This window comes from Manacus candei, unplaced genomic scaffold, assembly GCF_025592945.1.
Source record: "Manacus candei isolate 608988 ecotype Guabito, Panama unplaced genomic scaffold, ASM2559294v1 h1tg000047l, whole genome shotgun sequence".
Classification (NCBI taxonomy): Eukaryota; Metazoa; Chordata; class Aves; order Passeriformes; family Pipridae; genus Manacus; species Manacus candei.
In genome coordinates, this window is record NW_026138095.1 from 7,603,986 (window position 1) to 7,627,627 (window position 23,642).

The 23,642-nt window shown below is 55.1% G+C and overlaps 1 protein-coding gene across 2 annotated transcripts; it reads right to left on the reverse strand.

Moving 5' to 3' along the window:
• Nucleotides 1-795: 795 nt before the first annotated feature.
• CYGB (cytoglobin) lies at nt 796-20,351 on the reverse strand. 2 transcript variants are annotated; one of them, XM_051797891.1, is made up of 4 exons: nt 19,761-20,351; nt 9,833-10,064; nt 9,170-9,298; nt 796-1,243 (listed from the first exon to the last, which is right to left on the reverse strand). In XM_051797891.1, the coding sequence occupies exons 1-4, from the start codon at nt 19,901-19,903 to the stop codon at nt 1,181-1,183; spliced, it is 567 nt and encodes a 188-aa protein (XP_051653851.1). In that variant the 5' UTR covers nt 19,904-20,351; the 3' UTR covers nt 796-1,180. The 2 variants fall into 2 exon arrangements, with proteins under 2 accessions (XP_051653851.1, XP_051653852.1); XM_051797892.1 differs by lacking the exon at nt 796-1,243 and having other exon boundaries at nt 4,349-9,298; nt 19,761-20,350.
• Nucleotides 20,352-23,642: the final 3,291 nt, after the last annotated feature.

Sequence of the window (23,642 nt, forward strand, 5' to 3'; positions counted from 1 at the left end):
AGAGCTCCATCAGCCCTGGTCTCTCTTGGCTGGGGAAGAGCTGGGGCCAAGGATGCTTCAGCACCTCTCAATGCAGCATCCCAGGGCAGGTGGGGGCTTGGTGGAGAGCAAGGCTGGACTGCCAAAACAGGCGCTTCCCCAGCACACCATCACCAGCACCCACCTCTCTGCTGGTCCCATCTCTCCATAGGCACCCCAGTGCCTGCAGGCACAACACCTCTGCAGACACGCCAACCCTTCAGGCAGCCCTCTCTGTCATCACCCCAAACCCTCTGCCAGCCTCTGGTCCCAAAGTGAACCGTGACATGGGTGGGTTTTCACAGAGTGGGGGACAACCACTGTCTCACTGACCCCCTACCCAGCCATCATCATCAGGATTATTTTTAAATCAGGTTCCCAAAGCTGACAGTACCATTTCCAGGACCTGCTTCCTGCCTTTTGCACTCTCTCATCACCTCCAGAGCCAGTGCAGATGTCACTCAGTGCTCTGGCAGGCACAGGCCATGAGATGTAGGTAGATATAAAATAGATTATTAAATCCTGAGTAAAACCATAATCTGCTGTTAGTGATGCACAGCTCTTGGCAGAGAGATGGGCTTTCCTAAGTTTAAAATAAACCAATTTACCTTCCCATGCACTGCTGGGCTTTTTGTCCAGCCAATCCTCTACCAAGAAATCAATAAAAATAAGTGAAAGTATTTGTGGTTATTTACTGAAATACCTAAAGAAAGTAAATGAAAACCACCCTATTGCTTAGAAAAGTACCCTCAAACCAAATCCCTCTGCTATATAAACATAAACCAAAGCAATGTGGCAGAGCCTGATGATTATTTTATTTTAGGAGCTGTTTGAAACATCAGCCTTGAAAAAACAGCATCTGCGGGGCAGTTTTCTAAAGCCTTCCCTTAATGCAAATATACTTGTCAATTAATGAAAAGGGTGTTGTAATAAACAGCAGTAGATGTCCCACCTTTTTTGGGCTGGGAGTCCTCCCAGCAGCAAAGTCCTCGGGTGATCTCACGGTGTTTAGTGCAAATACGGGAATATTCAATGGGAATGTGCTTTTTGGTGGTTTGCTCCCCAAGGAGAGGGCAGTGGGGGGCTGGGAGTGTCCCCCCAGGCCAGTGCAAGCGGAGAGCAGAGGGGGTTCCTCTCCCTGCATGGTGCCGGCTGTCGGGGCTCAGGTGTCCGGGAGCACCTCGGTGCCTTCGGCGCTGCTTCCTCCACCAGCGCCCGAGGGATCCTGCAAAACCAGAGGGTGGTTGGGCTGGGCCGGGGGCTGCGGGCCATGGGCCCCACCAGCCGCAGTGTCCCTGTCACCGTGGGGCACGCGGGGCAAGCGTGGTTTGCCAGTCATCCCCCCTCCCTCGGGTCCCAGCCTTCCGCTCCAGGAGTCCTCCTCCTCCTCCTCCTGTTCCTCTCCCCCACCCTCCCTCTGCCCCCGGCTTTGCTCTTTCTCCCAAGAGTGCCTGGGAGAAGAGAAACCTGGCTGTAAATTAACCGGGAGGATTTTTCAGTCTGAGATGTGCACTTCTCCCCCTCCCGCTCCCCCCTCCCGCAGCGCTGTTATTTCATCTCTCGGCTGCCAAACTCCCGGGAATTAATCCCGGCCGGCGCTGACAGCGTTTACATTCGGCGCTGCTCAGATAAACCATATCAGCCGGCGCAGATGAAGAGGAGCCGGGCGCGGAAGGAAGGGCTGGCTCCTGCTCAGTGTCAGCCCCACCAGGCTGGGAGAATATTTTCCTGCCTTTTTTTTCCTTCTCCCTTTCCCTCTTCTCTCCTCTGAGCAAGGAGCCACCAAAACCACCGCACTGGTGAGGGTGGCCATGGGAGGGGGTGTGTGTGTGTCATACAGAGAAGCCTGGAGCTCCTGGCTCTTATCTTGGTGCAGATAAAGGAGAGGAAAAAGGGACATGTCCTTCAAGCTGGTGGGAGCCTGCAAGCTCTGTCTCTTGAGACTTCTCACCCTGTGCCACCCAGCACACACAGGAGCACTCCTCACCACCAGCTCCTGTGGGACGGGGTTTAATAGGTTTTAAAATAGATATATTAATAACTGTAGTGCAGTTTTTGTATGTGCTCTTTTTTAATCCCCCCTTGCAGTCGTATTTCTGCCTGTCCCTCACAGTGACCTCCTGGCTCTCCCCTCTGCTGTCATGGGGGGCCAGCAGGACATGGACACAGGGTGCAGATGTGCCACCTCTGATCCCACATTGGCACCAGGCTGGTAGAGCCATCGTTCCTCCAGCTTGTGGCAGGCACTGGGCAGGGAGCACTGGACCCTGTGGCCAGTGGTGTGGGGTGCAGGGTCTATCCCGGGGCTGGAGTATGAGAGACAGGCTGGGAGCACATCCCTTGCTATGCCTTCCCTATCAAATTCCTCTCTCCCTCCATCTCCCAGCCCATAAAACATCACTGGGCCCACAAAGGTGATTTCTCAGAGCTGGACCTCCACCAGCTCCCTTGGGCAAGGGATCCCTCCCTCCAGGCTAGGACGCTTGTTAACAAGGTTGTTTTAGCACTCCACGGGCACAGGGCAGCCAGAGGGTGTGAGCCCATCACCCTGGTGCCTGGGCCAATTTTCCAGAGGGCTGTGAGCCTCAGCCTGCCACCCTGCCTCCTTTTCCACCAGCACTTGCAGAGCACTGGCATGGCCACAGGGTCCAGGTCACGGCATGATCGTCACAGCCACCCTGACGTGATGGGATCTGGGGGTAAATATTAGTACGAAGCAAAGGGCTGTGTACATATTTTTTCCCTGCAAGGTAATGCTGAAATTCCCGGCTCCTTTTCAACAAGCTGTTGGAAAAACCAGCCCCGTGTCAGCGCCCTCCAGGCCACTGCTGGTCCTGGCTAGTCTCAGCTCAGCATGCAAAGGTCTAAGAGCTTCAGGTCCCCACTGCAGCCTCCCCACTCTGGAGCAGGCCAGTCCTTTTGCCCGTGGTTTCCAGGCCGATGTTTCCCATCTGGAGCACAGCAGCATGCAGGCTTTGCTGACTGTTTTCTTCCGCTTGGAAGTGTATACAGGATGTGGCAGAGACTCCAAGGATGGCTTATTAATCACATGAACAACACCAAGTGGTTTTTCCCCCCCCACAAAAAGAAGGCACAGCGGGAGAAGACAGATTGAACCAGGCAGTTATTCCTCTCCCCATGTGGGTTGGCCTCTGGTTTCCTCCTCCATGGCCATGGTTGGTGAAGCTGTAGGGAAAGAAATAGGTTCCCCTTGCATGGACACCCCAGTTGCTGTAGCATGAGGACCCCAGCTCAAGTGCCTGCCCATGCAAAATCTACTCCACCACATGCAGGGCTGGAGAGCATCCCCATTGCCCTCAGCCCAACAGGAGACAAGTCACCATCAGGCTCCCCATGACCCTGGGCAGCCTCCAAGACACCAATCTCTGCTCTCCTCCCTCTCAGAACTCAACGATTCCCCCCTCAGTCTCAGTCCTAAACTGGGATTACTCCCCTTAAAATTGCTTGTGGCCAGGTGCTGGTGCTTTCTGCCACCCTGGTGGGGTGGGCTTTCCCTTCCCTGAAAGCCTGTTCTGTTCTTGGAGTAAAGAGGAGCACGATAAACAGGATTGCTTGAATTTCTTTTCCAAGCCTTGTGTTCCAGGGAAATTAGGCTTATGGGATCATAGCACGCGTCTGTCTGTCTGTCCATCCATCCGTCCTCTGCCAACAACTTTGGAAAGGTTGGCCAGTGTCAACTGAATTTGACAGAGGTCTCATATACGTCATGGGCCTGTTTTGCAAACGAGGGAGCTGCAAAGACCCATGGGGGGAAACCACAACGTGACCCAACCGTGCTGGGATCCATCCCACTGCAACGCGATCCAACCACAGCGAGAGGCACCGGAGGAGCCACAAGGGACAGAGACATGGAAAATGGGGCTCCTGCTACTCAGGGAGCTGTTTGTTATTTTTACAGGCTGAGAACTATCTCATAGCCCTCAGTGGTTGTGGTCATTGCATCTCGTGGCCATCAGCGCACATTTTGGCCTGGCTGGGCTGGCAAAGGCACAGGAGCAGCTCCTGATCCAGGGAGAGACCCTGGAGGTTTGCACAACGTACCTGGAAGCCAAGTGAAGAGCCCAGAGGAGGAGCAGACCTTCCCCTTCTCACCTGCGCTGGTAAGATGCCTCCAGCCATCTCCCCCACCCTCGCTGCAGAGGACAGGGAAGGACACATCCCCTCCCTTTGCTGCTGCTTTCCAGCCACAAAGCTCCCTCACCATTCCCTCAGAGTTAGCAGGAACCCCCAGACCCGTCTGGCCAAGGGGCAGCCCCCCGACAACCCCCTCACCTTGCAGCCACCCCACCAGAAAGAAACCAAGCAGAGCTGGAGGGGGTTTGATTGATTTATCCACTGAAGATACAAGTTTCAGTTTAATAACACCATTTTGTCCGGTTACAAACATACTAAAAACCTACAAAAAGAAAAACAAGTTACACCCATCGTACACGGAACGGCCAAGTATAAAACCAGCACGGAAGCGCCGAGAAACACGAACAGGAACAGTATCTGCAGCAGGAACAGGAAAGACACGGAGTTACATCAGACCACGCCAGCTCATGTCTGTGGGTCACGCTGGGACTGGTTCAGACATACTAACAATTAGAGACAACTTCAGCTATGGAAAATAATTAGCGCCGCAGCCTGTCGGAGAGGTCAGACCCAAGTGGGTAGTTTTATCCCTCCCTTTCCCTAAGTTGGTCCAAGGTTAGCACATGGGTTTCCCTCCCATCCATCTGTCTGGTTTCACTGGTGCTGGGCCCAAGCAGCCCTCGCACCGACATCTCTGCACCAGGGCAGCTTCCCCACGGCAAGGGGCAGGGAAGGCTGAGCTCTGGCACCAGAGTCCAGCCAGACAAAATCTGGTCCCCACTGAAGTCACTGGGCACCCCCCACAGAGTGGGGAGACACTGGGATCCCCTTTACTGGGACAAAGTGGAGCGAAGTGGCAGGGATGCAAGAGGACTCCCGTGGGAGAGCCCGTGGCTCAGCTGCCTCAGGGATTTGTCTCACCACAAGAGAAGATGAGGGTGGTGGCACAAGGTCCCTAAGGGTTGTGGTGTTGCTGGGGTGTCTCTTCAGCTGTTCAGGTGCCTGTGGAGCTAAACCTGCCATGAATGTTGGCCACGGGGAGGGAGTGGATAGGGTGGACAGGATCTATGCCCCATTCCAACCCAACACTTCCTATTCCCTCCAGCGCTCAACTCCCTCTGACCAAACATTGAACTTGGGGTGGGGTGACAAAAGTTGGTTGATACGAGTGGGTGCCCCCAAAGAGAGCTAGGACAAGGTGCTTGGGGGGGAAAACCTGCCCCAGGGACACCAAATCTCCCCTCACTCAGCATCCATCTGCCTCTGGCAGGGGGCACAAAGGTTTTCCCATCCCAATCACAGGTCCAAGCCCAGCCCTGATGACAATGCCAATGCCAATGTGCTGGCTGAGCCAGGGGTTGGACAGGGCTGGGGGGACACAGGGATCCTCCCCAGGGCAGGAGAGAGAGCAGCATGTGCTGGCATCATGCCCTGAGCCCCAACTTCTTACCTGTGAATTTTGGGGGAAGGATTTTGCAAGTTGGTCCCTACCTGCCACCACCAAGGAGAGCAAAGCTGAACCTGAAGTGCCCTGAGCTCAGCCTAAGAGTGCCAGGAGGTGAAACATCAAGCCCCAGAGAGTAAGACCTGAAGGAAAGGAGGGATAAGGGGGTCCCCAGTCAGCTCTGGAGGGTTCAGGGATGGGGGGTGGATGGGGCTGGCAGTAACAGGGAACGACTGTGCCTGTGTGTGTGTGTGTGCTGGAGAGCCACGCACAGAGCCAGGACCCAGCCTCCCTTTCTGCTCTTCCACTCGGCATTTATCAGCCCTGTCACTCTGGAATGTTTTGGTTTTTTTTTTTCCTTTTTCTGTTCATTTTCATCTCTCCCCAGATGAGAATTTTCCCCGGTTTAAGCAATACCTCCTCTGCTGCGGGCGGCAAAGAGGGGGCGTTCGCTTTATCTCCATCTCCTCCCCCCCGGAGCTTTGCCCTGGCTGCCCTCCTGCTTCATGTTACTTCCTACGAAACTGGTAAAAATAAACATGTTTTTGTTTGCATCTATTGGACTGGCCTGCAATTTGGCTGATGGGGGGAGGGCGCTCCTCGAGGGACAGCAGCTGCACACATCTGGATTTGCTTTAGGAAAACGTTCCTGGAAAAAAACCTCAAGCCCAGCACACACACGCGTGGGCACACGAGGCCGTGGGTCAGTACTTTTTCTGGAGATGTAAAAAAAGAAAGGAGAAACCAAGTGGGAGGACCTCCCTGCTGCTCCCCCAAAACCAAGGCACTCGGGTGGGTCAGGTACAAACGTGGGGACTTTCCAGCCACCCCAAAGTGGCTTCCCTGTGGACTGGGAGCCCAGTTTTGGTCGTGGGAAGGGAAGGGCTTGCACTGCAAAAATAAAATTCCCACCTGGACGATATTAACCTTGAAGGTTAATGTGCAAATTTTGTCTGAAGATGAAACATCCCTCTACAGAAACACCCCTGGCCCAGCATCCGCAGAGCACAGGGAGTACATGAACTCATCAAAAACATGTGCTGCTGGCCTCAAGGTTTTGGCAGGAACCAGGGAAGCTGTGCTCGTGAGAGTCCTCTGATGTGCACACACACAAATATAATCTAACAGTCTTGTCCAAGCAATTGCTCTCCAGTCCTGCACTGGAGCAAAGTCAATGCTGAACAGGCTTTTCCCATCCATTCCCGACTTGGGCAGCAGCAGCTGCTTGAAGGATGCCTTCACTGACATGAGGGATGAGCAGTGGCTTTGACACTCTGATGGGAGCCAGAGGCAGCAGCTGCTGGCACCTTCACCAGTGCAGGCTGGCGGGCTGAATTTTGGGGGTGTTGGCTCTAAATGACAGCCCCCTCACGAGCAAAGGCAGCATCACCTGTCACCCTGTGCCTTCCTTTTTCAACCCCCTTGACCTCACACCCTGCCATGCCATGGACTGCTGCACCCTGAGCCATTACTTCCACCCAATGGACACCCAGGATGTGCCATCACTCCAGGTGCCATTGCTCCATGAGTTTTACTGTGGGATGTAGGAAGGAAAGAACTGCAAGGCCAGATTGGCTGTAATGACATTATCAAAGCCCTGGAGCTATTCTGGGACTAACTCTGCTCCTGTGGCTCTGCAGGAAGGCAAGGGAACACTGGGGAATGCAGCCAAGAGGTTTAGAGCCTTCTCCAAATCTACTTTGCCCAGAGCTGGGGCACTGGGTGACGGCACAAACTCCTGGCTGCATCCAACAGAGCCCTCCAAGGAGGGGCACATTCACCCAGACACACCTGCCCTGCTGCTCTGAGCAGCAGTCCTGGGGTTGCTCCCCAGCCATGGGCAGTGCTGACACCTTGGCACGATGGAAAGGGCAGGGCTGGGGTCCGTGTCCCCACGGCAGGGGGATGTCCCCAGGGTGGCCACGGGGATCCCAGTAGGAACCATGGGCTCTCTGCCTATCCAGCTGGCATCCAGGAGAGGAGCTGGTCTCTCTCAGGAAGCTGCCAGCTCTCCAGGACAAGTAGTGGAGTGGGGCCAGAGGAAATCTTGGAAGGGAACCCCCTTCCACTTCAACAGATAACATTGTCCTTAGTGCTAGAGCTCTAAAAATAAGAGACCTTTAGGTCTGGATGACAAGGATTCCAAAGCTTCCCAGCACATCTGACACATCCTCAACCCTTTGCCAATCAGTTCCCAGAAATCCTATAAATCCAACCACTCGTGGGCAGGAGGCAACGGGGCTGCTCCTCCTCCCTTTTCCTGTAACTGCAGGGGAAACTGAGGCACAAACCAAGCAGACTCACCCGGGGGCCCAGCAGGAGTTGGTGTTGGAGGCAGGATGAGTGCTGCGAGCCCTGCAACCACTTTTTGGGGGGTGAGGGAGAAGCCTTTGTCAGGCACAGACAGGAGCACTGCCGTCCCCAGGCAGGGGACACAGCTCCTGCATGGGCTGAGTTCTAACAGGCACTTTATTTGAAGGAACCCAGTTTCACCACGAGGGCAGGAATATGTAAATATACAACAAGTTATTTATTAATTTTAACAGAGAAGGGACCTTTCTTCACACCTAGAAATCCCTCCTGCTGTGTCCACACCATCTTTCCCCTCCTGGTCACAGCCCAAACCCCCCTTCTCACCGTGCAGGGCAGAGCTGGACAGACAGACCTACACACACCAGCTCCCAGGGCAATGGCACGACATGTGCCACCCAAGCTCATCCTCAGGGAGCTGAAGGGCAGTGGGTGGACTCACCAGCTCCCTACATATGACACAGGGATCCCACCTACACACCATGCTCCGAGCCACGAGGGGAGGCAGCCCAAAGGCATCCCCCTCCTTCCCCACTCTCTCACGCTGCAGGAGCACATCTCTCCCTCCCCCTCACTCCCTCCAGCCCCAGGAGGGTTTGCAGCAGCCAGCCAAGGAGAGGGACTGTGGGTGATGGGAGAGGTGACAGCTGCAGCCAGCCCAGAGTGCAGGGTGACTGCAGCCAGCCCAGAGTGCAGGGCGATGGGCACCGAGAGCGCTGTGGGCACAGCTGTCAGCTCTGCCACCCTGCCAGGGGACACACAAAGTGCAAAGCAAAGCGTTTTCGGTGCCAGCTGGGCAGCTGGACGTCTCCATAAGCACTGTGCCCCCCAAAGCCGGGCCTAACCCAGGGGCTTTGCATGGAAAATGAGGGTTGTGTTGTTCATCATCGAACGGGGCGGCAGCGCTTGTGCACGGGACTTTGAGATGGCGCAAGTGAGGTGCAGGATTTGGGAGGTGGTGGTGGACAGGCCAGGACAGTAAGATGGAGCCAACAACCAGTGCTCTCCCCTCACCCTCTGCATCCCCTTCCAGCGTCCCCTGCAACTGCTTCACCCCGACCCACCCACACCCTTCGTGGTTCTATAGGTTTTTTTGGCTTATTTCTTTTGTTTTTAAACCCCATGGAGATCAAATTGTGACTTGGCAGCTGACAGAGCTGGCCCTACCAGGCTCCCCAGACTGAGCAAAGATCTTGAGAAGAGACCAGAGTGAAGTCCTGGGGTGAGTGAAGCCCTCCCTGCCCCTCGCCTGGCCCCGCTGGCCGCTCACAGGGTGGCAGTGGGGTACTGAGCCCAGCCCACCTCCTTGTACGCCGCCGTCACGTGGGTGTAGATGAGGGTCTTCATCTTGGTCCAGGCACCGTGAGCCTCTGGGGTGAAGTCGTTGGGATATTCCTCAGCAATGACCTCCAGCAGGACACCAGTGAGTTTCTGGAAGGAGGAGGACAGCAAGGAGTTAATAACTCTGTAGGGAGAAGCTAACAGCACATTTTGCTTTTTCCTAGGGAAAGCCATTGAATCCTCCTGCTGATTTCTGGGAATGAGACCTTCTGTGGGACAGACGGATGTCCTGAAGGTCTGTTGACACTCTTGGGAACAGACAGGGCAGGTAACCAGAGACCAAGGCATGGTGGGGTGCCCCAGTTTGGGCACCTCAGATTACTTAGTCCTGACTATAATGCTTGATTTCTAAAAGAAGGGACATACAGCCACGAACACGCTGGTAGGGCTGCAAGCAGGACACAGGTAGGCAGGATTCCCTGGGCAGGGGAAGGTATTGGATGCTCCAGAGACTGTGTGTGGGAAGGGTGGTCTGCATGGGACAGTGTCACAGGAGCAACCCCCACATCCAGCCAAGCTCCTCTGGGCAAGAACAGGCAGCACCAGCTCCCCACAGCTCCCTCTCTCCCACCCTCTTCCTAATTTCTAAAGCACCCCAAAGATTACTTTGGTCCAACCCTTTACCTTAAAGTAGATGGGCTCCACTTTGTGCTTGAGGGCATGGGCTTTGCCCACCAGGGCCAGGACGGAGGAGACCTTTTCGGAGTCATTGAGGTTCTCCACCACAGTGTTGATGGCCCCCATGACCCGCCGGGCGTGCTTACGCAGCTGCAAGCTCCTCTCCATCTCCAGGGGGTCCTCCATGTGCTTGAACTGGCTGAAGTACTGCTTGGCCGAGGGGAAGTTCACAAAAAACCTTCAAGAAAGAATCGACATGAAACACCATCAGGAGGGCAGGAGCAGGCTGAGGGGTTAAAGCAAAGCACGGAGCGGTGGAGCCACCTCCTGCATCTGACACAGCCAGGGCTGGTTTTCCTGCTGAATTCCCCAGAATTCAGCTGCCTGAAAACCAGCAGGTTGGTGCCTTTCTCCCAAACCTTCCCCATCTGCTACATGGGCATCACAGCTGGGTATTCATCTACAAAGCAGAGGCAAGACTGAGTTCTTGATGCCCAGAGATTCCACCCAGGTGCCAGATGCTGTATTCATGCCCACATACATCAAAACATGCCTCAGAGAGCTGCAGATGAGCATGAAAACCTCTCTTTATCTCAGCCAGCCTCTCCCTGCCCCCCTTCCTCAGTCTCACAGCAGCTTCGTGGCCCCATGGGCTTTATTCCTGTATTGCCACCCCAAACAGTTTCCCCCTACTCAGGTTATCCTCAGCTTTCACAGATCAGTCTCCTGCTGCATCTCAGCCCTGAGCTCACATCTTGCTTATCTGTGCCAGGAGACATTTCCCCCAGCACAAGGACACCCCAAACCAGCCCCTCTGAGGGGGACTGGGGACTCTCTTTTCTACAAGATTAAATCAACCCCACCCAAATGCAGCTGAAAGAAGTTAAGGTGTGGTTGCAGCTGATGTGCTCCCCTGGAAGGTGGAGGGCTGGAGGCTGAAAGGGACAAGGTGACAGGGTGCAGGGATGCCAACACCACCCATGCCAGCAGTGCAGCTGGTCGCTCTCGACAGCTGGGGCTGACACTTGAGTCACATTAACCACCCCCTTCCACCCAATTTATGCAAAAGAAAACCACGTCAGTGTTTGCTTCCTGCTTTCACCCAGCTCTCTCCCTCCTACTGGGCTCTCCCTGCCTCCTGGACCAGAGGAGGATGCTCAGAAAGTGGCAGAGGGCTCCCAAGCTGTCCCCCATCATGCCTGGGTCCAGACAGACTCCCTCTCTAGCCCCCTTCCTAAGCACCATCCCAAACCATGTGAACCTGAACCCATCCCACTGCTTTTTCCAACCATCACTACTTCCCTCCAGAACCAGGTGGGATCCTCTTCCCCACTCACCACTCCATGAATAATCGCAATATTGAGTACCAGGCTCCTTACCACTCTGCTATCCTCCTTTTTCCCCCCCTCCCTTCCTTCCCCCGCTCCCTTGGCTTGTGAAAGCTTGGGGGCATTGCCAAGGAAGCAGAGTGAAGCAGTGCCTGGAGTGCACCACCGCTTCTGTTGCTTCCCAAGGCATCTGGGATTCATCAGATGGCCCAAAATAGGTATTGGAGGTGTGAAGAGTGTGTGGTGGAAAGGAGGGGGGGAGGAAGGAAGGTGGAAGGAAGGGGGAGACAAGGTGTTGCTTTTAAAACTCAGAAGGGACCCATGACAAAACTCCCCTTGTTTTTGTGCAGCCTCCTGCCCCTAGCAAAGCTCCTCCTGACACATCTGGTCCCTGCTGGGAGAAATCATTCCCAGGCCTGGCTGTCTCCAGCTCCTGTCACCACAGAGATGCTCAGCCAGGCTCTTTCAGCAGAAAGGGAACAGCAAGGGGGGGACTGACCCCTGCATTACCAGGAATCTCAGCATGTCCCTGCCAAGAGAAGAACCAAAGGAGCCACTGGGATCATCACCTCCACCTCTCCCCACTTTTGGCCAGATACGCCAGAGGCAAAGATTGATTAAACCCCCAAAAGTCCCCAACCTGGGTGAGACCAGGCCAGTGAAGGATGCAAATATTTGGTTTCCAACCTTTCCCCACTTCACAGACCTCAAAGTGATGCCCCCATGGGAGCTGAGCCCAGCAGCTTTCCCAAGGGACCTGCCATCAGGAAGGCACTGGTGCTGGAGGACATAAAACCAGCAAACCCTCAGCTCATGTGCTCCATCCTGGGTCTGCTGGCTGTCTTTGGTGGAGAACTGAAACAGAGGAGCCCAAGCCACCTTTCCTTCAAGTTGAAAAGCAAATCCATGGCCGGCCAGACCTGCAGCCACCTCTCCTTGGAGAGGAGCAGGCGCCTGAGGCAAGAACCTCTGGCCTCGGGCAAATGTTTGAGCTGTCGAAGCACGAAGAAGAGGGAGGGAGGCTCAGTCAGGGTTAGTTGTTAATAAACAGAGAAGATTAATTTAACACAAAGGTTAAATATAACTAGAGGAAAGGAAGGGGAAAAAAAAGTAAGAAATAAAATAACTCAAACAATGGCGAGTTAGAAGAGGTGTCAGTTGGGGTTTTTCCATCTACAGAACATTTTGAGAGTTCAAACATCGCAGGCTCTGCAATTTTGTTGGATCATTATGCATGTGTGTGTGTGGTTTGGGCTCTTTTTCTTCATCAGAGTCATTAAAAAGATGATATTTACCATTGCATATCACACAAAATGATGATTGATAGGAACCAGATGCCTGCATACCGATCTCATTAAATTTCTTTTTAAGCGATTCCATTCTGCACCCGCTAATTTGTACTCTGTGAGCTACATCTGGACCCAGTGGACAGGATGTCAGGATTGCTTTTCCTCTCTCTTTTGCCCTTTTAACAACTTTAAGGACACAATCATTCCCAGTAGCAGAGCCAAAGGAAATAATTAAGGTGCAAACCCACTGCAGTTACTGGAAACCTGTTTTCTGTTAGGGAGGAGATGCCACTTCTCCTCCCATCTCCCCCATCTTCCTCCCTCTCCCCAGACCATGAAGAGCAAACCCTGCATGGAGGAAATCTCCAAGCCCAGCCATCTCTTTCCCTCCCCAGCTAGACAGAGGATACACGGGTGCTATTCACTCAGTCCCCCCAAGCACCTACACCCTTAATGCTTCACTTACCCTGTTTGTAAACTGAGAGGGGAAAATGCTACTGAGCCCTCAGAGCTGCTGAGAGGCTTCAGCTGAACCCCCAGCCAGCACTTGGAGACTGTTTTTTTTCTAGATTTCCATAGAATCATTTAGGTTGGAAGAGGCCTTTAAGATCACCGAGCCCAACTCTCAACCCAGCACTGCCGAGCCCACCACCAAAACACGTCCCCAGGTGCCACAGCCACATATCTTTTAAATCCCTCCAGGGTTGGTGACTCAACCTATCGATGCTTTCATGTTTTCTCTCGCCTCGTCCCTCTACGTGGGAGAAGCTCTAAGGCAGCCTGGAGCCTCTCCCCGTCCCTTTTCAAACCTCTCCCTCTGCTCGGGTGCCTACAAAGCAGCTGATAATGGGTAGGCAGGTGGTGTGTGATGCTGCTATTTATTATGCCGAGGGCTGTCTCACCGCTTCGCCTGCACGTTCCCCCTGCTCCTCCCAGCCACCTGTAGTCTATCATCCATCTTCAGGCTGGGGCAAGGGTGCTCCCAGCGTTTGCAGCTCCCAGCCTCAGGTGAGAAAGGTCTCAGACGTGTCAGTGCCCCAGCCCAGCAAGACAGAAAAAGGGGAAGCATATAGGAGTGAGAAGGGGGTGGTGCCTGCTTGCTCCTGTGTCCTCTCTCTGAAAGCTCATAGACAGGTGGAGGTGGTGGTGGGCAACGTCTCCAGCTCTGGCACAGGAGGGCTGGAGGGAAAAGGGCCAAGCCCCCCATCCACACACTGATGCTAAATTCAACTTCTTCTGCAGCTGAGGGAGAAGAGCTGTAGCTGGCCTTCCTCCAGGTGAAGCCCACATCCCGCTGCACAGCCTTGGGAGCAGAATCCAGCACAACACTGAGCTGTGCTCAGAGGCTGTAATGCCCCCCTGCCCAAGGGCAGAGGGACCAGGACACCCCAGGGAGGCTGGGAGTGGACCCAGCAGCAAAGATGTCATCAAATACATTTGGACATGAGCTATCAACCCCCAGGGGCATGTCCTGCTCACTTGTGTGCACAACTCACACCTCCAAGTCCTCATGGCTGCTGTCTTCCCCTACCACTTATGTAGATTCAGCCCAAAGCTTCTTGGCTGCATGGACAAACCTTTAGGGCAGGGGTAAGGACAGCTTTCATCAGTAAATGAATTAATAGCTCCAAAGTGGCTTTCCCACACACCTCTGCCTTCCTACTTCCCTTGCAATCCCTGTTGCTCAGTGCTTTCATGCACAGCATCCTCCTCAGCCCCTCTACATTTGTGTCCCTGTCCCTCTCCACTGCTAAACCATTGTCCCTGCCCACTGGATGCAAGCAACACACCAGGATGGAACACATCAGGCTCCTCTACCCCACCACCAGCACCTCCCCCTGCACCCAGCATCCTTCCTACAGCCCTACGAGGCCCAGCAGGGTCTATGGGTGTCAGGAAACGATGTGAAAACAAGATTCTTGCCTCCCAGGCAAACACACAGTGAGGATGGAGCTTTCTGGAGCTGGGCTGCAAGTCCCTGACCCCCAGGGACTGCAGAGGGGTTTGGAGCTGGAAGAAACCCCCTGGCCGGGTAGAGAGGGGAGTGACAAAAACTCACAAGGATGTGGTTTGTGTGCTGGGCCCCGCCATCCGTCCAGCAAAACCGGGAACCTGTGTTTTGCCGGTGTCCACCACCACACGTCTACAGTCCGACGCTCCCACGGGGATTTCCAGCAGGCCCGGCTCAGCGCTCGCCCCCGGCGCCGTGCTCTAGCGGGATCGCCAGCCAGCCGGCACTCCGCGTTCCCCAGCCGCGCTCAGCGCCTGCCAGCCTGCCGAGGGCTGTCCTGACATTTCCCTGCCTTTAATGAGCCCTGAAACTCCGCAGGCGGGCGCTCGCCCAGCCGCGTCCGGGTGCAGCCCCGCTCCGCTGCTGCTGCAGCCTCATTACCGGAGCGGGCTGGCAGAGCCGAGACTTGGCCCTCGCCGCCTGCTCCGGAGGAGGGATTGTCAGGGCTGGTACCAACGCATCCAGCATGTCCTTAGCCACAGACAGGGAAACCTGTCCGGGGAAACCGCTCGTCCCCCGTGCCTTTGCTTCCCTTGGACAGGGACGTCCTCGCAGCTCTCGGCGGGTCAGGTGGGATCTTTCTACCCCCGTGTGGTTCACAAGCAATGCAAGGGCAGCCCTGGGACAGGGGACATGGGAAAGGCTCTTCTTGGGTCACCCTGAGAGCTGCTGACAGCCTTCAGGCTGTGTCTGGGGCAGGATGTGCCATAGGGATCTCCCCAAGGTGAGGCAGGTGAAAGGGCTGCGATCAGAGAGATGACACAGTCATAGGAAAAGGGGCTGTTTCAAGACTGACCTTATTAAACCCACACTCACCCCTTCAGCACTCATGGAAAGGCTGTTGGGTTGGGAAATGTTCCTCGTGCATGTCCTTGTCAGCAGAGCAGTGTCCTGCTGCTTTGTGGCTCTCCCTGTCTCTGGAAAAACATCTCCCCAGCTTGACCACAATGACTTGCGAGCATGGGACAAGCCATGGGACAGGGACATTGCTGCTGGTCCTTTCACTGGGCCCTTTTCAAAGCGAGATATTGCATCTCTCTGAGCTGCTCTGCTCTGAAATGTGCCCTTCAACAGCCAGGAATGGAGCCCTATAGACGCCTCCACAAAACACATGTTGGCTTTGGGGGAGCTGCAAAATCATTTCTTTAAATGCCATTTTTGCGTGGATTCAACCCATATTTTTTAGATTCAGCTAAAAAAAAAAAAAAAGTTTTCTGCATTGCCAGACCCATTACTCAGACTTTTTCCTATTTTAACCTAAAACTTCCAATAATGTCTGGCATCCAAGGACTGCTTTCATATTTCAAAGCTCTTTGCAAACTGTCTGAATCCAGGTGTGTTTGCTCAGGCTAAGCAGACCCAGACTGTCGAAATCCGGGGGCCTGATCCTGCACTGACAAACCTTTTGCTTTCCCTCCTGTACCTCCTGAGGGGGAAAGAGCACGTCAGAAGTGATGGAGAAGGTAACAACGTTGGAAATTCAGAAAGCTGATGGGTCTGGAGTGGAAATGCAGGGAACAGTGACAGAGAAGCCCTGTGGAGGTGGCACAGCCTGTGGTGGCTGTGGCAGGTTGCGTCGCCTGCTCTTGGTGCAGCGTTAACATTTGGTACAGATTTTCCTGGGATCTAATAGAAACTATTCCTGGGTTTTATCCCCCGATGGGATCCATAAAGTTTTGTGGTCCCACATCTGTGACCGTGGTACGTGTGTGTGGGTGTGGGAGCGAGTGTGCGTGTGCTGGTCAGGACAGGCTGCGGTTTTAGCCCTGGAGTCCTGGGCTTAGTCAGGGTCTGCAAAGGACTGAGGGTGCCAATCCCTCACTGATGCTCCCCCACGGGTGCTCCCAGCCTCTGTGTGCCACGGAGGGCTGAGCCACCTGGGTGTGTGCATCCCCCAGCCCAGTCTCAGAATGTGGGGTTACTGGCAATCAATCATTGGGAGGGAAAAGGGCGACCTTGGGGGGTGATGGCCACGTGCTGGGGGGGCTCCTGCACTGCACAGCGAGGGCTAATGCAGGTGCCAGAGGGGCTGAGGGCTGCCCTGCTCCCCTGGCACACTTGGGCTCCCCACTGTGAGCTCTGGAGCGAGGGGGGTTCAAGAAGGACTGATTCCTAAATTACAGATGGGGAAACTGAGGTACAGCAACGAGCCTGGGGACATGGGGAGGCTATGGGCGAGCTGCAGCCAAGGGCTCCCATCTGTGCCAGCCAGCATGCCCACTTGGGAGTGACCCAGCGAGTACACATGGCCCTGGATGAGCAGCTCCAGGCTCCAGCTGCAGCTCCAGAGCCAGCTCCAGCTCCAGCAAGGGTTAAGGCAGCTGTGAGAAGAAGCTGCAGAGGCCCCTGAGCTCCCAGGGAGGAAGATGAGCGAGGCAAGGAGACTGTGCTTCCTCCGGCTGGAGGCTCCCCGCTGAGGAAATTGTCAATTAGCGACATAGTTTTAACCACAGAGCGCAGATTCCCAGGATCCGGTGGCTGCTCAGCCGTATTCCCCATTATTTGTGTTTGTGTCCCCCAGGACCCCAGAGCCCTGTGAGATCAGGGACCCACCATGCTGGGGGCAGGACCCCAGGGGTTTGCTGTGGCTTCAAGCACTAACAGCAGCCACGGGGGATGGGAACACGATGCCCAGCTCTGAGCCTCAGTTTCCTCATTGGCAAAGCATGGAAGGGCTGGGGGTGGAGGGGTGGGATGCTGGTCGAGGCAGAGGGAGCTGGGCTGGGTTTCTGCAGGATGCCAGCACTGCAGCCCTGCTTTTTGCAGGGGCATTGCTGCCTCCCTGCCTCCACTCTTGGGGCACAGGATCAGACCCCAGATTAATGTCAACTTTTTATGTCCAGAAAAGTAATTCCTTGCCCTAAGCAGCTCTGAAGGGATGGAGAGGGGATGGAGCAGGAAAGCATGGAGAGACCCTCTGCCACCAGATAGAGTCAATTCCCTGGTCACAACACCAAGAACAGGAGTGCTGATAGATTTACATGCTTTCACTGCTCTGCACGTGGGGGTTGCACCAAATGGGGCACCACAGCCGTGCATCCCCCTCCCCTCTCCCTGACCACACCTGTGCACATCCCTTTCTGCCTCAGTTTCCCCAGCAAGGTGGGGAGGAACCCCGGCCCAGCACTGGTGAAGCAGGGAGGCTGACTGGGCAGCGCTCAGCCCCCAGCACGTCGTGTGGGTGCCCACCCAAAGTCTGCCGGCCAGGTCACCTCCCACCAACCCCCACCAGTGTCTGCCCACTGCCCCCTCCCCAGCCCCGACCTCTGGAGCTGCTGAATCATGTCTTGGGAAGTGGCTGCCGCTGCCCGTGCTCCCGGCGGCCTCCACGCATGACCCACTTCTCCCGGCAGCTGATGCCATCTGGGAAAGGCAGCCGGGAGAGCAGCAGCAGCCGCCGGTGCTCCAGCCCTGGCCAGGGCTGCCCTGCTTTTGCCCGGCACGTGCTTCCCCAGGCAGCTCAGGTGGAGCCTGTCGGAGCTCACGGGGGGAGTGGAGCTCAGGGCAGCAGCACGAAACCCTCGTTGGGGACAGGGTGTGTGACCAGGGGGACAGCTCAGCCACAGTGCACAGGGATGCAGGCAGGTGTGCTGCTCCAACCAGTGCTGCTGGAGAGGACGGCACCGCTTCCAAATTACATCACTGTCCCCGGGGACATGCACTGAAAGTCCAGACCTCACTTACAGCATCCAAGGGAAGCTCTGGCTGAGGGAGCAGGTGGCAGGTTTAGCTGGGATGTGCCAGGGCACGTGCCATGACTAAGGATGTAAAGGCTCCCAAGGAGCTGGGGTTCACCCTAGGAGGCAGCTCTGTCCTGCCCTGTTGTCACAGCAGGGGAAAACCTTCACCTCAGTGCCACAACTATGCCCGGAATAAAAGACCAACCAACTGGACAAAAAACTTCTACTGGGAAAGTTTGAGTCAGGGCCAGAGCTTGGCCACATGGTCCCTGCTGCCACAACTCCATGCCTCTCATGCCCAATGTCATTTTGGAATCTGCAAAGGGGTCTTGGTAGGAAAATCCCATTGCATTGCTGGTAGCAAGCCTGAAGGGAAATCAACTCTGCTTACCAGCATGACCAGGTAGGTTCCACTCCCTGCAGACCGTAGGGGCTTGGGGCATTAGCTCACAGGCTATTGGAAAACTTTGGAATGATTATCAGTAAACAGCAAATCCATCCAAGGAATTCTCCAAGCACCCAGAGTCCCCTACTGCAGAAGTGAAATGGGAAGGACACAACCCAGTCTCCCATTTCCAAATAGGGGTGCCTGGTGTTGGGTCAAGGTGGGAGCCTGACCAAGGACATCCCAGCATTACTGGTCCCTGGGATGAATGGTGGGAGCTTTGGCTCTCTGGACAGTATCTTTGCTGTTTAGCAAGAGGTCAATGTAGGCATCTTGTCTGCCCCTCTCCTCATCCTGCCTATCCTCTTTTCCCCTCTTAAATAAGGGAAACAGCCTGCTGGTGCTGCACCCCACTGACACCACAAAGTCACAGAGTCCATGTGACCCTGTGGGATTCCTGCTTGATGCTTTCCTGGGGTACCAGGACATGGTTGCACCTGCAGACAACACAGGAACCCCCACCTGCCTCTGCTCCCCACCTCAAGAGCATCTCCCTTGTTCTGGTTTCAGGTACAGACCTGAGACTCGGAGCTGCCCGTCTGTGCTGCACAGCCCCACGCCATCGAGCGATGCTCTGCACCCCGATCCCGAGACTGCAGGGTCCCTGTCCCCCCACAGCCCCCATCTCCTGCCTGTGCCCCCCACGCCCCCCTTCCACGGCCAACTTCAGTGCCCTCCTTCCCGCCGACGCTGCCGCCGGAGGGACAGATGGTGCCCTCGGAGACACACCTGCTTGGGTTTTATCTTGGCTCCCAACTTGCATTATTTCACCCGCCAGCCTGCTCCGTACCCGTGCCATCCGCACGCAGCTCACTGGGGGGGTGTAAAAACCCAGACCCCCAACCCACCCAAACCCGGCGCTGAGCTCCCCCCGCCTCCGCCGCCCCCCCAGCCCTGTCCACAGGGTAAGGTGACCTTTGCATGGAAGCAGCTTCCCCCAAAGTCCCCGGCAAGGCTGCCCCCTCTCCCCCCGCCGCCGCCACCCAGCTCAAAGGTGTGGGAATCCGAGGAGCGCTGTGAAACCCTCCCTGCTCTCCCAGGCAGTGAATACACCCAGCCAGCTCCCCACTCACTGTCATTCATCTCTGCTCAGTTCTATATATTGTTCTGCCTCTTCCTCAGCTATAAAGAGATTTAGTTGGATTTGCTGCTTCCTTTTTTTCGGTTTGTTTTTTAAATACCTGATGAGTATGGAGACCCCAACGTCCTCGCAGTTTGCATATACTCTGCTCCATATCTCTTGAATAACCTTTTTTTCTGCGTCTGAGATCTCTTCACTTCTTTCCCATCTCTCAATCTCCATTTCTCCCTGGACTTTCTCCATGAAAAACAGCCGGCAGGATCCTCCGGGAAGCCAGGAGGAGATAAAGAGAGATGTGTGTGAGCGGGTATATCCTGCGAGAGGAGACAAGGTGTTTGCTCGGCGGCCGTGCGGGTGCTGGCGGCTCTGCGATGTGTGGATGTGTGTGAGTGTGTGTGTGTGTGTGTGTGAGAGAGAGCTCGGCTGCCTGTCGGCGTGTTTATATGTGTAATTTAAAAAATATCCCGGAGGTATGATGCGTGCAGTCAGACCTCAGATCTCCCAGTGCTGTCCATGGCTGTAGTTAAGCTTCAGCTCGCCTCGGATGTGTGTGGCTGACTGATGAGGAACTGCCTAAAAGTAAAATATTCAAAGGCATTGCAAGACCAGCCTCTTCACCAATGTGTGAACGTGAGCTCACTTTCTCCCTCTCTCCTCCTCTCTCCCACTCCTCCCTCCTTCTCTTTTTTTTTTTTTTTCTCCACAGGGAGGGATGAGAGCGATGTTCTGGGCAACATCAGGACGGTGCTGGCGGGGGGAGGTAGGGCTGGAAGTTTTTTTTCCAGCCCTTTGTAAACAGCTCAGAGGAAATTCAGAATCCAAAGTGCTGAGTTAAAGTTAGCCCAACCTCTGGCTGCTCCAAGTTCTGCCTCGGTTCTCCTCTTTGCCCTCTCTGATTTTGAAGGAGGTGATGTTTGGAAGGACAGACCCACACTCCCCTCTGATTCTTGGGGCGAGAGGGGAACACAAGGCACTCCCACTGTGAGCATCTCTTTGCCCCCCAAAAGAGATTGTGGTCGGTCCCATAGGGACTTTTTCAATGCCGAGAATTTGCTCTCCCTTTTCGTGGCAGGACCCAACTGAAAGGGATCTGGAGTTAAGACACTTGTGAAATGAAGGTATTACTGTCATTCTGCGATTGCACTGCTCCTGGCAGTGCCTTGTCAGGGAACACCTCCACTCCAGGCTTCCCGCCGCCTTCGTGGGTGTGCTTTTGGGCTGGTTTTTACCCAAATGCCATCTCCAGCTCCTTGGCAATCCGGCATATTAAACCCGCAGCACAGTCCATTTGCACAGCGAGCAGGAAAATCCTACGGAGGCTTGTAATAACCGGCAGTCCCCCAGAGGGGGATCAGAGACAAGGGAAGCAGCGGGTGAGCGCAGCCGCCTCCCGCACCCGCTGCGCACCCTCGCAGGGCAGACAGGCAGACGGACGGACAGACGGGCTGCGGGTGTGCTCTGACACCCGAGCAGGCAGGCTGGGGGGTGGCTGAGCCCCTTGGGGATCTGGAGCTTTGTTCTTGCAGATCTGTCGAGGCTTTTTGCCTTGTATTTCTCCTCCAAACCATCCCCGGCCACCTCCCCGTTAGCAGCCGCCAGACTGGCGGTGTCAGCAAATTCGCTCTTGCAGAGCTAATGAGAGCTGGTGGAGAACACGCCGCCCGCAGATCCCCCACTGTGGATCCCCCCATGAATATGTGCTGGGACAGACCAGGAGCCCCAGGCACCCGTGAATCCCTCGGCTCAAGTACAAAGCTCAGCTGGGAGCTGCCAAAACCACCGGTGTGACAGCACAGCAGTGTGGCCAATCTGACCTGGCCAGAGGTCGGGAATTTTTTAATAACACCATCATCAGCTGCTGAATCATCAGATTTTCAACAAGTTTTTGGATTTGTCTTCTGCCCATTGGCCACTGGGATTAGTGTCCATGAGCCTCTGCTCAAACAGTAACTGCAGTGTCCCCAGGTGGTCACCATGCAGCAGAGAAACCCCTCTGGTCCAAGGATGGCATGGCCAAGCTTATTGCCTGCCCTTGAAGTGCAGGGGAAGAAGTGCTTTAGACTTACCTTAAACACAGAGAGACCCAGCTTAAAACCAGAGCAAAACAGCAATGCAGGGCAAGCACTTACAAAAAGGGGAAACGACCAAATTCTGACCAATATGAACAGTGGGGCAATAATCTAAGTGGAGCACTGCTTCTCACTGTGTGTTTAAAGAAAAGGACTCTTTGAAGCTTTTGTACCTGGTGTCCTCATCCACACTGGCACCTGGTTCCATGGTGAGCCTGGGCACAGTGGGTGCATTGCTTTGCTCCCTGGCACCAGGAGTTGAAGGGTCTCTGCTCAAGAGTCTCCATTTAGAAATATTAAAATATTAGAAAAATTAGAAAAGTAAGTGAGAAGTCCCCTAGCCTCTTCCAGATTTCTGCCTCCCTCTCTGGGGTCATCACTTCTGGCCCTGGCAGGAGCCCAGCCCTGTTCCCATGTGCCATCCTGCTCTGCAAAGAGGAGAGGGAGAGTAAAGTGGTGGTGATGCTCTGCTGCCTCAAAATCCCAAACGATCCCAGCAGCCCTTCACTTCTGTGTCTTGTCCCAGACGTGGGACATAAATCAGGGGAGGAGTGCAGGCACACTCTGTCACGTGCCTGCTGCCCGTTTCCATGGTTTCCCGCGAGTGTTGCTCTCAAGGGCTTGGGGTTAGGAGGTGACTTTATCCAGAAGGAGAAAGATGCTGCCTTGATACCACTGCAGCCTGCTGTCCCAGAAGGGATCTCAGCACAGTGTCTGCTGCCAAGGCAGGGAAGTCTGGGGCCATGGGGTTCAGGGTGGGGGACAGAGAACCTGGTGCCCATGGCCAGCAGGGAGGCTGGGTCAGCCTGGGTGCTCCGTATTGAAGAAATCGCTCCATCTCTCTCAGGTCCCAATTCATTTCAACACCCTGATCCCTCTTGCCTCACCAGTTGAGCATTGCAGCCCTCCTGCTTTCCACCTCCAACTCATATGGACCTGTCCCCACGATAAGGTGACACTGTGGTGCCCTGTCCCTCCTGAGCCTGAGTGCGTCTCCCAGAGCTTCTGCACAACAGGGAGAGATCAAAGCCATCCTCCACCCTGGCTGCAGAGGGTGGGGATGGATTTCCAGGCCCTCCAAGCCTCTGCTTGTGGTGTATCATGTTCCTGCGGGGTCTGTACCTGCCTGCCCACGGCTTCTCCCACTCCCCCTGTGCCCTCCCACATTGCCTCTCCTCCTCCCGTGTGCTGGGTGCAATGAGAAATGTACTTGGCTCCCGATCCTCGAGTGGGAGGTGAAGGCAAAAAATCCCAAGACTTCAGCTCCACAGCGTGTGGGATGTGGATGATGGCAGATCCCCACCCTTGACTCCTCCACTGTCTCTGAGGTGAAGGCAAACACCTGAAATCCAGACCCTCGGGGCTGAGCCCACCTTCTCTCATGCCTGGGTTCAGCCTCAAGATTTGGTTCCTGGAGAAAAGTGGGTGACTTCTTGTGTCCCCTGCAATGTCAGCTCCCTGGGACCTTTGGACACTCACCATTAGTTGGGGTGGCCCTGGGAAGACACCCTGTGAACTCCCTCAGGGAGCGCTTTGGGAAAGAACTGCAGGAGCTGCCCCAAGCCCTTATTGCAGGGATTCAGCAAGGATCCCTTCTCCAGGCCAGAACAGGAGCAGTTCTGGGATTTTAAGTGAAATAAGGCTGAAGGCAAGAGTGTGGTACATGCCACGTTGGGTGTTGCACCGTCATCCTCCTCCCAGAGGCACTCTGTGCTGCTTTGATATCTGACGTGGTGACATTGGACTTGTCACCCTGAACTTTGCTGAAGCAAAGCCCCTGTTTGCCAGCCTGGCTCACCCAGCAATGCCCTCAGCGTGCCATGCCTCTCTCTCCCTCTTCCTAATCCAGCCCTGCTGCCGACTGCAAAGTCCTGGCCTGAAAAGGAATAACAAGACCTTAGGAAACAGCTTTG

Excerpts from the sequence above, each read along its gene's own strand:
- CYGB (XM_051797891.1), bottom strand. The coding sequence starts at position 19,903 with ATGGAGAAAGTCCAGGGAGAAATGGAGATTGAGAGATGGGAAAGAAGT. Across the intron at positions 10,065-19,760 it reads GGGGTCTCCATACTCATCAG|GTTTTTTGTGAACTTCCCCT; the intron begins GTATTTAAAAAA and ends TCTTTCTTGAAG. Across the intron at positions 1,244-9,169 it reads TGACGGCGGCGTACAAGGAG|GATCCCTCGGGCGCTGGTGG; the intron begins GTGGGCTGGGCT and ends CTGGTTTTGCAG.